The sequence below is a fragment of the Gymnoscopelus braueri genome (genome assembly GCF_963280865.1).
Source record: "Gymnoscopelus braueri genome assembly, chromosome: 10".
Lineage (NCBI taxonomy): Eukaryota > Metazoa > Chordata > Actinopteri > Myctophiformes > Myctophidae > Gymnoscopelus > Gymnoscopelus braueri.
This window is the reverse complement of record NC_137611.1, coordinates 14979568-14991982: the sequence shown is the minus strand read 5'-3', so window position 1 is coordinate 14991982 and position 12415 is coordinate 14979568. Positions and strand designations below refer to the sequence as shown.

The 12415-nt window shown below is 39.5% G+C and overlaps 1 protein-coding gene across 1 annotated transcript in view; it reads left to right on the top strand.

Annotated features, from left to right (window-relative positions):
* The first annotated feature begins 877 nt into the window (after nt 1–877).
* The window catches only part of LOC308094230 (uncharacterized protein), a 33274-nt gene continuing 21736 nt past the window's right edge, over nt 878–12415 (top strand). Inside the window, exons 1-19 of the mRNA XM_080440752.1 lie at nt 878–965; nt 2553–2601; nt 2778–2807; nt 3027–3095; nt 4420–4473; nt 4758–4838; nt 5283–5312; nt 6146–6211; nt 6314–6385; nt 6685–6762; nt 7050–7094; nt 7950–8039; nt 8265–8339; nt 8519–8560; nt 9111–9179; nt 9284–9346; nt 10077–10145; nt 10275–10337; nt 11710–11781. Coding sequence (XP_080296878.1) covers nt 2554–2601; nt 2778–2807; nt 3027–3095; nt 4420–4473; nt 4758–4838; nt 5283–5312; nt 6146–6211; nt 6314–6385; nt 6685–6762; nt 7050–7094; nt 7950–8039; nt 8265–8339; nt 8519–8560; nt 9111–9179; nt 9284–9346; nt 10077–10145; nt 10275–10337; nt 11710–11781 — 1116 coding nt within the window. The 5' untranslated portion in view covers nt 878–965; nt 2553. The remainder of the gene's footprint in view (nt 966–2552; nt 2602–2777; nt 2808–3026; nt 3096–4419; nt 4474–4757; nt 4839–5282; nt 5313–6145; nt 6212–6313; nt 6386–6684; nt 6763–7049; nt 7095–7949; nt 8040–8264; nt 8340–8518; nt 8561–9110; nt 9180–9283; nt 9347–10076; nt 10146–10274; nt 10338–11709; nt 11782–12415) is intronic.

Here is a 12415-nt window from a genome sequence, read left to right as displayed (position 1 = left end):
TCATGTAATGAGCGCAGGTGAAGCATGGGTCTAGCATGAATGACAGAGGTCCCTGCTTTGTAGAGCAGTGTTCTGTAAGTATGGGGACCCCCAGGGGTCCTTGAGGGGGTCCCAAGAAAAGTGAGTTAATATAGCATCAAAGTCAGTCTAAGACACTTCAATCCTGTATACATCAGTTATTTGAAAATAGCCGATCTACAAGCTCACAATGCTGAATTAAAAAAATAATAATTATAGCCTAGACTTTCTGATCTTGTATTAGGACCTCTGAGACTGAAGACGTAACATCCAGTTTGGTTGAGTGGCAGCAGGTGAGTGACATTCTTACCTGTATAGATTGTGACAGCACAAACCTATGTGAGGAATCTCCAACCCATATATATGTTGCAATGTCCATATTTATGTTGCAATGCTTTCAGTCTATTTTGGGAAGTTGGAACAGCCTCCCATTCGAGGTCTTAAGTCACCCACAGCTACTGAAACCAAGACTGGTATCGTTTGTTGTTGACGCCATCGCCATGACACTGAAGTGAGTCAGTGTTTTAAGCCCTATTATATTTTTGTGTGTGTGTGTGTGTGCCTATAATAATGACATGCCAAAATACGGACGCCAAAGTTAATGCGATTAAAGGTGAGCCAGGTGGTTGAGAGCTTGTAGATCTGCTTTTTTGGAAGAATAATTAATTGAAAATAATAATACAAATAATAATAAATCTATCAAATGGAATAGAATATAATAAAATACAAAATATAATGTTTGAAAATGTCGCCTATAATGACTTATTATATTAAGGTGACTCAGGTGAAGGAGTGCATTTCTTCCACCCAGACAGGTAGTGCTACCTGTAGCCACGCCCCATTCCCAGGTGAGTTCAGACCCGCACAGTGAGGAAAGACAACGGCTTTCAGTTCTCACATCATCCTCACCGGAGGAGGACTAGTAGGACTATAACTTCACCCAGTAGGTAAGATGTACCTTTTTATAGAGGTTTTTGATCAATACTTAAGAACCATTAGCTGTGTAGCTTCCGGTGTATTTAACTATACACTTCTGTGGTCTTCAGAGCAGGTATAGGATCATGAGTGAGTCAGTCAGTTAAGCTCAGGGTGTGTTTAGGTTTGTTTAGGTAGAGATGGAGGTTGGTTCACAGTTTAACTGAATGCAGATGTGCGCTGCTTGCCTGCCTGGGGGCGGGGCTAGAACTCCTGGGAATGTTGTGAGTTCTTCAGAGCGTTACATTGTAGCGGAGCTGTGTTTACGAAACATAATGGAATATATACTGGAATAATAGGCTATATCTCACTTACTGGGTAGGAAAGCCACTAGCACTGTCAATTTTGTGTTCTAAAAAGCTGTCTCAAATTACAGTTGTTTACTCATTGTTATGTCTTCAAAGCAGCTACTGTTGTGTTCGACAGACAGTGGTCGTTTCATGTTTTATTAGCCTTGGATCAAGACTTCAAGACTATTGTTTTATATCGCATGATCATTCTGCAAACCGAGCAGAGAAACTTGTAAAATATATTTCAGTTAAGTATAGGCTAGATGTAGGTCTATTTCAGTTATAAACATAATTGTAAAAAAAACTAAACCAAAAGTAAACAAACGAGTAAATGAGAGTCAAAAAATAACTATAGGCTAACTTGTTATGTTCCTTCCTTGGATTTGTAGATTATGAACAATTGAGCAAAATAATCTCCATATTCATGCAGTGGGCAGCCTGGGCACTGCTGCTAGTGCACCCTAGTGTACAAGCCCACCGAGCTGTCCTGCAGAGGGATACAGGATAGGTGGGCACTAGGAACATCTGGGCACCTAGATGTAAAATTGGCTATTTTGTCCATTTTTTTTTACAATTTTAATATATGAAAAATGGTAAAAAATAAGTAATGTAAAGTATACATGATGTGAACATGCACAGTACGTCATTATTAGACTTAAGTTTATCCTTCAACTTCTTGTTTATGCCCAAAATGACTGGATACAGCTGGTTTTGTAGCAACTGTAGGAATTCTAGAAATATTAGACCTTAATTGTCGAATGTTTAAGCATATTCTACTTTACTTAAAAACATTTTCCAAATATTTTATTTTGTATTTTGGGAAAAATTTGCCAATTTAACACAGAGGTGCCCACTCTTCCTAGTTGGTGCCCAGACTGCCCACCTATCCAGTTACCGTCCTGAGACCTCAACTACAATCTTAAAGGAAGGGTAGAACATTATTCATTCACTGTACCCAGACAGTAGCCTGGCTCCACCCCCTGAATCGTTTGCCTCGCATTAATGGAGTGAAACGAAATGAAAATTCAGGCTGAGTGTCAGGCTACCCAGACAGTGGTTTTGAGCACATCTAGGGATTTAAGACATTTTAAACATATAATCCATGAAACCATCATTGAACATCACACAGCTGGGAGTTGATAAAGACAGACAACAAAGGTGTCCCCCTCTGAGGGGACCCCCTCTGCCATTGCCCCAGGCCCCCAGCCTTTGAGCTGGTCAGACTTTAATACTCATGCTCTCTTTCTGTGTTGTGTGCGTGTATGGAAGGATGGAGCAGTGTCTGTTGAAGCCACAAGCCAAAAAAAGAACCAACCCGGTGAGACTACACACTAAAGATGCATGAAGTTGGGGAATATATTACATTATAATGCATTTGAAAATTCATAGGTAGTTGTAAATTAATTATTGTAGTCAGTCTGTTGCACTGTTATAGCATATGAGCTGTATATGGCCTCCTATCCTAAATCTTATATTCTCATTTCATCCCCATAGCCCAAGCCACCCACCAAGCCTGCACCTGAGGTACTGTAATCCCATCTATTGATTAGGAGCCGTTGCCCTGGTAGATCATGTTTGTGCCTGTTGTTGTGGTTGTACAATTATGTTTATTGACAAGGTGTATTGATTTGGTCTGCAGAAAGTAAAACATTTTTAAATACAAATATTGAGAGCCAAAATCATTGGTATAGAACAATCATTGGGCTCTATAATTATTATTCCACTTTAACTCTGTATTTGCAGATAAATGGCAATAACCCTGAGAGAAGAGACAAAGCAACTCCAGTGTTGCCTACACGACCTACAAATTCTGTAAATACAACTTGTACTTGTATTTCTGACACTTTTTGTCCTAATGTGCTCTACATGATACCCCAAGAACCAGATCACGTTCTGCATTTATTTAAACACCCTAGACTTAGTCATAATAATAATACATTTTATTTGTATTGCACTTTTTATTCACTGGGAATCTCAGAGTGCTACATGGTTAAAACATATAATCAATCACTTAGTTGACCAGATTCCCAAGGGCTATATATAGGCACCCTCCTCTATTTGCTGTACACTAAATATATATATAACATTAGCCCCAGAATAGGGATGTTTCTCATCTTCTCATCTATGCTGGCTTATTATTCATTATTGGTGCTGAAATATACTGCATGTGCAGTATCTATCTTTGTACATGTTCTGTATACATTATACCATATATAGATTATCACCCGGGCATTCATCCCTTGCCTAGAGTCTGTGCCCTGAGACTGGGAGATCCTTGTTCACTTCAATCCCAGTCCGAGTCAAACCAAAGACTCTAAAAAGTGGGACCCAAGTGCCTCCCTGCTTGACACTCGGCATCAAGGGATGCATTGGGGGGGTAAATCCCTGTGACATACAGTATTAGCACCATGTCCAGGGAGTGTACTTGTAGATCAAGCTGCTTCACACTATAAGGAAACAGGAGATAGGCTGACCTGTTGGTCACATGGCTCGGGAACCATAGGTTCCCATTCCCAACAAGGCTGCTTACTTATTCATCGTTGCGAGTGAGTGTCTCTATCCTCACTTCACTCAGTGAGTGTACAGTATCTATCCTCACTTCACTCGGGCTGATATGCTCTGGCCAAGGGTTGAATGCGATGGACAACGACAACTGCTGGGTGATCATTTGTTCATCCCATACCCATATAGCCTTATTTAACGACAACGAGAAAATAGCAACTGAACCGTGCTAAATAAATCAACATTAATATAACCATGTTTATCTTTCTTACTGAACAGCAGAAATAGAAATGTGGTTCAACCTTATCACCTTATCACTAGAATTAAATGCTGTCACACGCCTTTACTTCCCTGGCTTCTCGTAGCTTGATCAACTGCTATATTTTGATTGAATACTTTATTAACAGTTTGCAAAAAAAAGCACAGAAAGTAACAGTTCTATACAAAAGGATGCTAAAAGAATTAAACCCAAGTAAGCACAATGGCTTGTTTCCATTGGGGTCCTGTCATATCAGCCCTATGGGTTATACGGCAACTATGTCTGTATGTAACTATGTACTGTACAGTATGTATATGTTAAGTATGTACGTATGTATGTATGTGAGTTAAGAGAGACTTTGTGTTTTGTCCCCAGGAGCTGAGCAACACACAATACCGCATCAGGAGGGCTGCATTCGAACAGAATGAGGCATGCATTTTAAACATTTTTATTTTGACGGGATTTCTGCTTTATTAAACAGCAGAGCTAGACAGAAAAGATCAAAGGCAGAGGGGGTAGCATGGGATAAAACAAACGTCATGTGTCAGCCTTGAACTCATCATATCAAAAGTATGTGACTTAAACTGAGCCTGTGTGTTTGTGTTTCGTGTGTGTGTGCGTACACGTGCACAAGCATCTCTATGTGTGTGATTGTGCATGGATGTTCTGCTGGAAATAACTGGGTGTCTGATAGCTTATGTTTGCTCTATCAGGTGAATGGGAACCTGACCCGCGCCGAGCCCAACATGAAACCAGCTGGTTCCTCTGCGGTTCCGCCCAGATCTACTGAAAAGGTACACAATACACCCTAAAGCTCTCACTAATTCCACTCTTCTTGACAACTCAAAGAACACTTCTTCAATTTCAACCCAATTACTAAATCTATTAATCTCATTTATGTAATATATCATTGAGAGGAAAGTGCATGTATTTTCTTCATTGTTTTACTGAATACTGATTTAAACATGTACTCCAGCTCGACTTGAAGTGACCTAATCGTAACATGTAGTATTCAATTACATTTTATTTAAGTGTCAAATCACAACAAGTTGTCTCAAGACACTTTACATGTAGAGCAGAGACTGTCCAAGATTGTTGCACCCTGAGCAAGCAATCTTTGCGACAGTGAAAAAAAAAAAAAAAAAAAAACAGTTTACTGTAAAGAGTCTGTCTGTAATACTCAAGGTTTCATATTTCTTCTGTGTTCTAATACTGTTGTCTGACTCTCTCCCCACCAGCGAACGAGAGCTCATGCCGAGCACATGCAGGTATAACACGCACGCACACCAAAAAAAAAACACAAATGCCCCTTTCTCTATTCTCTACCATTTCTTTTGTAAATGTCAAATGGCTCTTTTCGTCTACGAGAGGGAAACCCAAAACCTTCCATAACCTGTGAAGTTCTGTGATGTTGTTTTGTTTTTGTTTACGTACTTACGTTGTAACTAGAACAAGGGAAGTACTTTAAAAATAAAACAAAAACAAGAAAAAAAAGGGATCTACAAGCTTGTGGATCTGCTATTTTCTCCATTTTAGAAAACATTTGAAAGTACAAGTTCTGAGTTCTGGCTTCCCGGAACTCAGGGTTAGAACCACCTCCTGAGCAGGGCCCGAATTAGGTTCTGAGAGTTCTGAAAATGTACTTAAAATATCAAAAGTAAAAGTACTAAAATGTTTGCAAATAGCAAAGCTCACAACGCGTCGCAATGCGACGCGTTGTGAGCTTGTAGATCGGCTATTTTCAAATAGCCTAGGTATAGGGCTAAAGTGGTTAATGTATGTCTTATAATGTAATCATTTATATCTGCAAAGTAACTATGTAACTGAAGTTTTCAAATAATTGTAGTGGTGTAAAAGCACAGTATTTGCCTCTGAAATGTAGTGGAGTAGAAGTAAAAGTATAGACAATTGGAAATACTCCAGTAAAGTAAACGTACCTCAAAATTGTACTTAAGTACAGTACTTGAGTAAATGTACTTAATTACTTTACACCACTGGAAACGGAGCTATAGTGTATAGAAAGTGAAACATGGCATGGCGTCGTTCACTCAGTTCATCAGTCAAAAAGAGCCACAAGTCAACCAGGTCTTCTTATCACTAGGGCTCCAGAGAGACGGGTAAATCAGAGGCCTCTGAGTCTCCCAAGAAAGAAGCCGACATCCAGCAGGTATTTAAAGGCTCGATTTCCATCTCTGATCAGCTTTGTGAGTCTTGTCTCACTTATCTCTCTACCATTTCTTATCACTTAATCTTCACTGCTTCTTTTCAGGCAGATCAAGGGGCCCTGCCCCCTGGTGGAATGTTTAGGAAGAGCCAAAAAGAAAAGAACCCTACCTTTACTGTAAGTGGATCGTGCACCAGTAGTTTTTCATACATTAGATTGTGCAGGATTGTTCAGTAATTAAATTATTTGATTTTATTTCACTAGTAACAATATACGGTCATATTCAGACTATGTGATGTTAGCACCCCAATAATAAAAAAAATCATGTTAGGTTTCTCATTCAATTCCCATTTTTATTTGATGTTATGTCCTATTCAGATATTAGATACTGGTATGGCATTAATCAGATTGTGTGATTTATGTATGTCAATAATCCAATGATTTGTTATTTCTGATACCCCACTATCTTATGTCAGAGTTACCTAACAGAAGACTGTGACCAAAATGAAACACCTGAGGAAGCCGCTGTTAAACGGAATCCTGGTAGCATGCAGGTGTGTGTGTGTGTGTGTGTGTGTGTGTGTGTGTGTGTGTGTGTGTGTGTGTGTGTGTGTGTGTGTGTGTGTGTGTGTGTGTGTGTGTGTGTGTGTGTGTGTGTGTGTGTGTGTGTGTGTGTGTGTGTGTGTGTGTGTGTGTGTGTGTGTGTGTGTGTGTGTGTGTGTACTCATGCACATATAAACATAGCCTGACCTGAGTGAGCGTGTAAGCACTAATACATACATACAGTTTACATACAGTACATGTGTGGTCCATTCAGTCTATGAATGTAACTGGTTATCAGGGTTCACTGAGAGGAGTTCTGAAAGGCCTGCACTTCAGACCAAAGGTACCAGAACCCAGTGTGATGCAAACCCTCTTGCTATTGGTGGTGGCGTCATGCTGACAGACTGACTGTTGGTGCTGTGTTTGGCAATAACAATTGAATTTGTTCTTAACCACTTAAGCCCTATATTGCTATTTTTGAAAGAAAAAGGTGACCCAAAATAGGGACGCCAGGGTTAAAGTGGTTAAGATACATTTGTAAGCGAATATTACTGCTTGAGGTGTGGTGCTTGTGAAAGTTACTGTTTCAAAATTCTATTTTGAGATGATAGAACTGGGATTAACGACAAAATATAAAATTGTCATTGATGTAGTTCTACACTGAGTTTATAAAGTGTAAGAAACACCTGTTCTTTCCATGACGGACCCCGTGAGTCCAGCAGAGAGGCTTTCAACGTTTTTAATTTCAAGGACCTCCAGTTTGATATACATTTGGCCACTGACACCCATTTCATATAATTGACTCTGTGAATGTATACGTTGAACCAAATATCCATTTGGTTCCATTTGTGCACTCACAGAGTTGCTGACCTGTAAGGGTCCATTTGGTTCCTAACTATCAATCATTTAGCTGGGGACCCCCTGGAACCCTCTGAAGGACCCCTGGGGGTTCCCGGACCCCAAGTTGAGGACCACTGGTATAAATAAGTATTTTCAAGCCTTAGCACAATCCAAAGTTTCCCCCTGGGGATCTGTATAGTTCACATTGACTTATTTTGTAAAGTGGTGCTTTCAACACAGCATTCGGATGGTGTTTCCAATATTTTCTAGGCTCAGTGTAGCTCTTGTTGGGATAAATGTATTCATAATAACATCTGGGATGTCGTATCATGCTGAAATATCTTGTGAACTGTCCAAGGTAAACAGTGAGCCCAGCCCTGAAAACACAGACTCAGGAACAGAAGAGGCACCTGAAAGCAGCAAACAGGACAAACACACAGAGGCTAAAGTATGGGTTCATCATTATCATTTACAAAATGCTCAAAACAAAACCACTGTAATTGCTAAGTGCAAACAATGGAATTTGACTAGGTGCACAGATGCTTTGACAACTTGTAGCTCTCCACTGTCAGTACTTAGTGAAACATGATACCAAGACAACCAAACTTCAGACACAGTACAAAGGGACCGCGCATGACATTTTATGGCTTCAAATGTTCTCCCACTCCTCTAGGACAAAGGAGGTCTTATGTCTGGAATATTCCGGAAAACGCCCAAAGAGAGCATCACGTCTCCTCCCGCGCTGACGGTAAAGACAACCTGCTTTATTGTCTGAATTTTAGCTCTGTTTCTATCTTTATTCATCAGTCTGTCTGTCTGTCTCTGTCTGTCTGTCTGTCTGTCTGTCTGTCTGTCTGTCTGTCTGTTTACTTCCTCCACTGTTGAGGGAACATTCTAGGCTAATGTCATTGTTCTTCTGTTTGTCAGGTCAGCACAGTGGGCCGTGAGTCTGACGACACAGAGGAGAAGGCATGTGAACATTCCCATGTATATCTGGTTTCACTAGCTTCTATTTTAAGAAATAAAATGTCAAATAATCACTGATAAAATGAATAAATACTCATTAGCAAAATGTATTATTTCAACCACTTAACCACTAAACCACTTAATAACAAACCAAAATAAAATAGCACATCTACAACTCACAACGCATCATGTTGCAATGTGTTGTGAGCTTGTTGGTCTGCTATTTTCAAAAGATTTATGAAATTGTTTAATTTAATGAGGGGTTAGCATAAGGAATACTCTGGATTGATTGAGAGTCAAATTAACAGTGTGTAAATGGTCAAAGTTTCAAGTCAGTATATGAAAATTATGCATGATATTAATCATTTATTAATCATCATCATATTATTGCGTGTAGCACTAACACTGTCATGGTTGCTAAAAAATATGTGCATTCATTTATTATACTTTTTAGATTAATTTGTTTACACTTTGGACAAGACAGCAGACTTGCAAAACTGTGTACATTATGTGGGTAAACTTTGTATTGCATATGATTTTTGTCTTTCTGCAGGAGAAAGGCAGTTTCTTCTCTGGAATCCTTAAAAAATCTCACAAACCTAAAGATGAGGCTGGTGAACAGGTGAGATGACTTTACTTGGTATCTAGTTTCCTTCTACGGAAACGACTTGAAGATATACTGTTGTCCTTTTTCCATTTCACTAATGTAACACCTTCCTGTTCCAGGAGGAGACACGGTCTGTTCACAGTGAACTGTCAGCCAGCAACGACAGTCTGTCTGAAACCAAGGTGAGCTGTTTTGTCTGTTTGTCTGTTTATGTGGCATATCAACGCAAATATCTAAATCTGTGATTATGTTCCAATGTCCAATGCTAAAATCGCAAATTATTTGTATGACAATTAATCGTCAACTTAAATGTTGAAATCGTGACAGCCCTACCCTCCAGGCCATGGTATATTGTCTTTACAGTATATCGCACCTAAGCAGAATTGTTTCGGCCCGACGTAAAGAGTAAAGAGAGTAGGCCGACAACAATCCCCTGAGCTTTGATAAAATGACAATATACCACGGTCTGGAGTGAGTTATTGCCTTTATAAAACGGTCACCAAATATAGCAACAGTTTTTAATAACAATTTCATTACAAGAATGATTTCTACATGCAAATATTGCCCCGAATGCCTGCACAAACAAGATGGTTGCTATGCAACATATACGTTTTGAATTTTCTTCAAGCTTGTCCTTTGCTGTTACTGGTGTAGAAACCTCGCGAAATGTCATTAAACCACACCTTTGATGCTGTCTGAAGATTTAAAATCACACCCTTTCCTGACAGCAGGACATCATTTTTTCTTCCTCCAAGTTCATCAGTATCATCTTTCAGCAGCTTTGTGTGTCGTCCTTTTAAGGTGGACTTTTCCCCCGGAGACATTGCTCTATCCATTCCTGCACAGTTAAGCCTCCACAGAGATCCAAGTTCACCTTAAATGTGACTGTTTTTTTTAATTATCTCTCTGCAGGAGAAAGGCAGTTTCTTCTCTGGAATCCTTAAAAAATCACACAAACCTAAAGATGAGGCTGGTGAACAGGTGAGTGACTTTACTTGGCATTTGGGTTCCTTCTACTGAAATAACATCTAGTTTCCTTCCACTGAAATGACATGAAGATTTACTGCTGTCCTTTCTCCATTTCACTAATTTAACAACTTCCTGCACCAGGAGGAGGCTCGGTCTGTTCATAGTGAACTGTCAGCCAGCAAAGACAGTCTGTCTGAAACCAAGGTGAGCTGCTTTGTCTATATGTGGCGTATTAATGCAAATAACTAAGGCTGTAATAATATAATCACATAATATAATGGAACTCCTGTGATTTCCAGTTGACCTTGACCTTTAATGAAAACTGATCAGATTGTCTGATTATGGTTATACTTATGTGCGTTGTGAGCTTATTTAATTTTTTTCTGCTATTTTTATAACATGGATGCTGGGGTTCAAGTGGTTAATGTATTAATAGTTTTCTGTATGACACCTCGTGGCAGTGATTAATTAACTTATATTCACCTTCTCACTGTATACAATGATCAGAGGTGGACGAAGTACTCGACCCCAGTACTTGAGTAAGAGTACAGATACTCCAGGTCAGATTTACTCCACTACCAGTAAAAGTAGCTCAGTCAAAATGTGTAAAAAGTAAGAGTAAAAAAAGTCATTGCTTTTAAATATACTTAAGTATTCAAAAGTACATGCTTTGAAAAATACTTAAAGTACAAGTAAAAGTAGAAGTACATTTCTTAATTTTTATATCAATGAATTGCTGAAATGTTTTCACAATGAATTTATAGGACCTTATAACTCTTGTTTCAGAGAAGTACTGTACCTCTCTGAAACCATGCACAGCATGCACTGATGTGCTTGCTTGTAGAACCACTAGCACTACGTTTTACAAAGCCTGCAGAAACACCTATAAAAACATAGAAGTCACTGAGGAACCAGAACTAAATACTTTTACTCCTATACACCCACACAAGATGTAACAAAGAGGCAAGCGGAGGGGGAAGCCAGAAACACGGCTAGCGTGAGAGCAGAATTGTGGTCAATTGCATTTTAGGGAAGGAAAAAAAACAGCCAACCTAAAGGCCAAACCGCACTCCTTGCAACAAAACCGTTGTAAGGTCAACTGCACCAATGCAACTCCTTGCAACTGCCATTGGGGATAATGGTTGCAAGTAGTTGCTTGGCGAATCATTGGTGTGGAGTGTGCTTAAAAGTACTCAGTACTTTACAGCCTTCCTAGAAATGTACTTGAGTAAAAGCAAAAATATTTGTCTTGGAAATGTACTCAAGTAAGAGTAATAAGTATCAATCCTCAGAATCTGTACTTAAGTACAGTACTCAAGTACATTTACTCCGTTACTGTCCACCACTGATAATGATCAAATCTTGTATTCAAAGTGTATACTCGTGGCATTGATTACATCTTATGTGCCAACTGCGTACTCGTGGTAATGATTAGATCTTATCTTCTAACAGCACCATAACTACACTATGTTATTCTGGGCAGTCTAATTGAAAACATCACTCCTTCCTCTGTCAACTTCCTGTCAACATGTTGAGCGTGTGTGTGTGTGAGTGAACTCTTTTTGTTGTGTTTCAGGAGAAAGGAAGTAAATTCGGTGGAATGTTCAAGAAGTCTCCCAAAACATCAGAAGCAGCTCCAACAGAAGAGGTGATGTTACTGACTGATAGAAATGGGTTGCATTGTAAATAAAGTAAAGTTTTATACATGCTTATAGCTTACAAGACTGACAATGGTTAGGTTTTGCCACATTGGACAATACAATTTCAAAGTATAGACTATTCTTAGTTAGTCCCAGTGGTTGACAGCTTTTCCAACCAGTTTCCCTTAGAGATGGAGGAAACGCATGTAGAGCAGAAATTCAGCATGTGGAACCATGCTTTATTCAAACTCAGGTCTCCAGCAGGGGAAACAACAGCCTCCAGGACATGATCCACCGACAAACCCCTTCCCTTCAGACTTAGATCAGCTAACACAGGACGCGTGTCCCTCCCTTCCTTATGACAACCTGGCCAATGCTCCAAGCGTCCTAGACTCTTCTCCCTCCTGGCTCCCAAGCTGTGGAATGCCCCTACCAGGCAGGACTGCAGATTCACTCCCCATTTTCACTGCAGTCTGAAAACTCACCTCTTCAAACTCATCCTCTAGCACTCCTCTTTCTTGAATCACTTCTTGTTATGTATTTAATCAGATGTTATACTACGCAAATGTATGTTGTTACTGTATGTTGCTACTAGTTCACATACTGTATGTTGTGTCATTTAGACAGACACAATGGCTGATC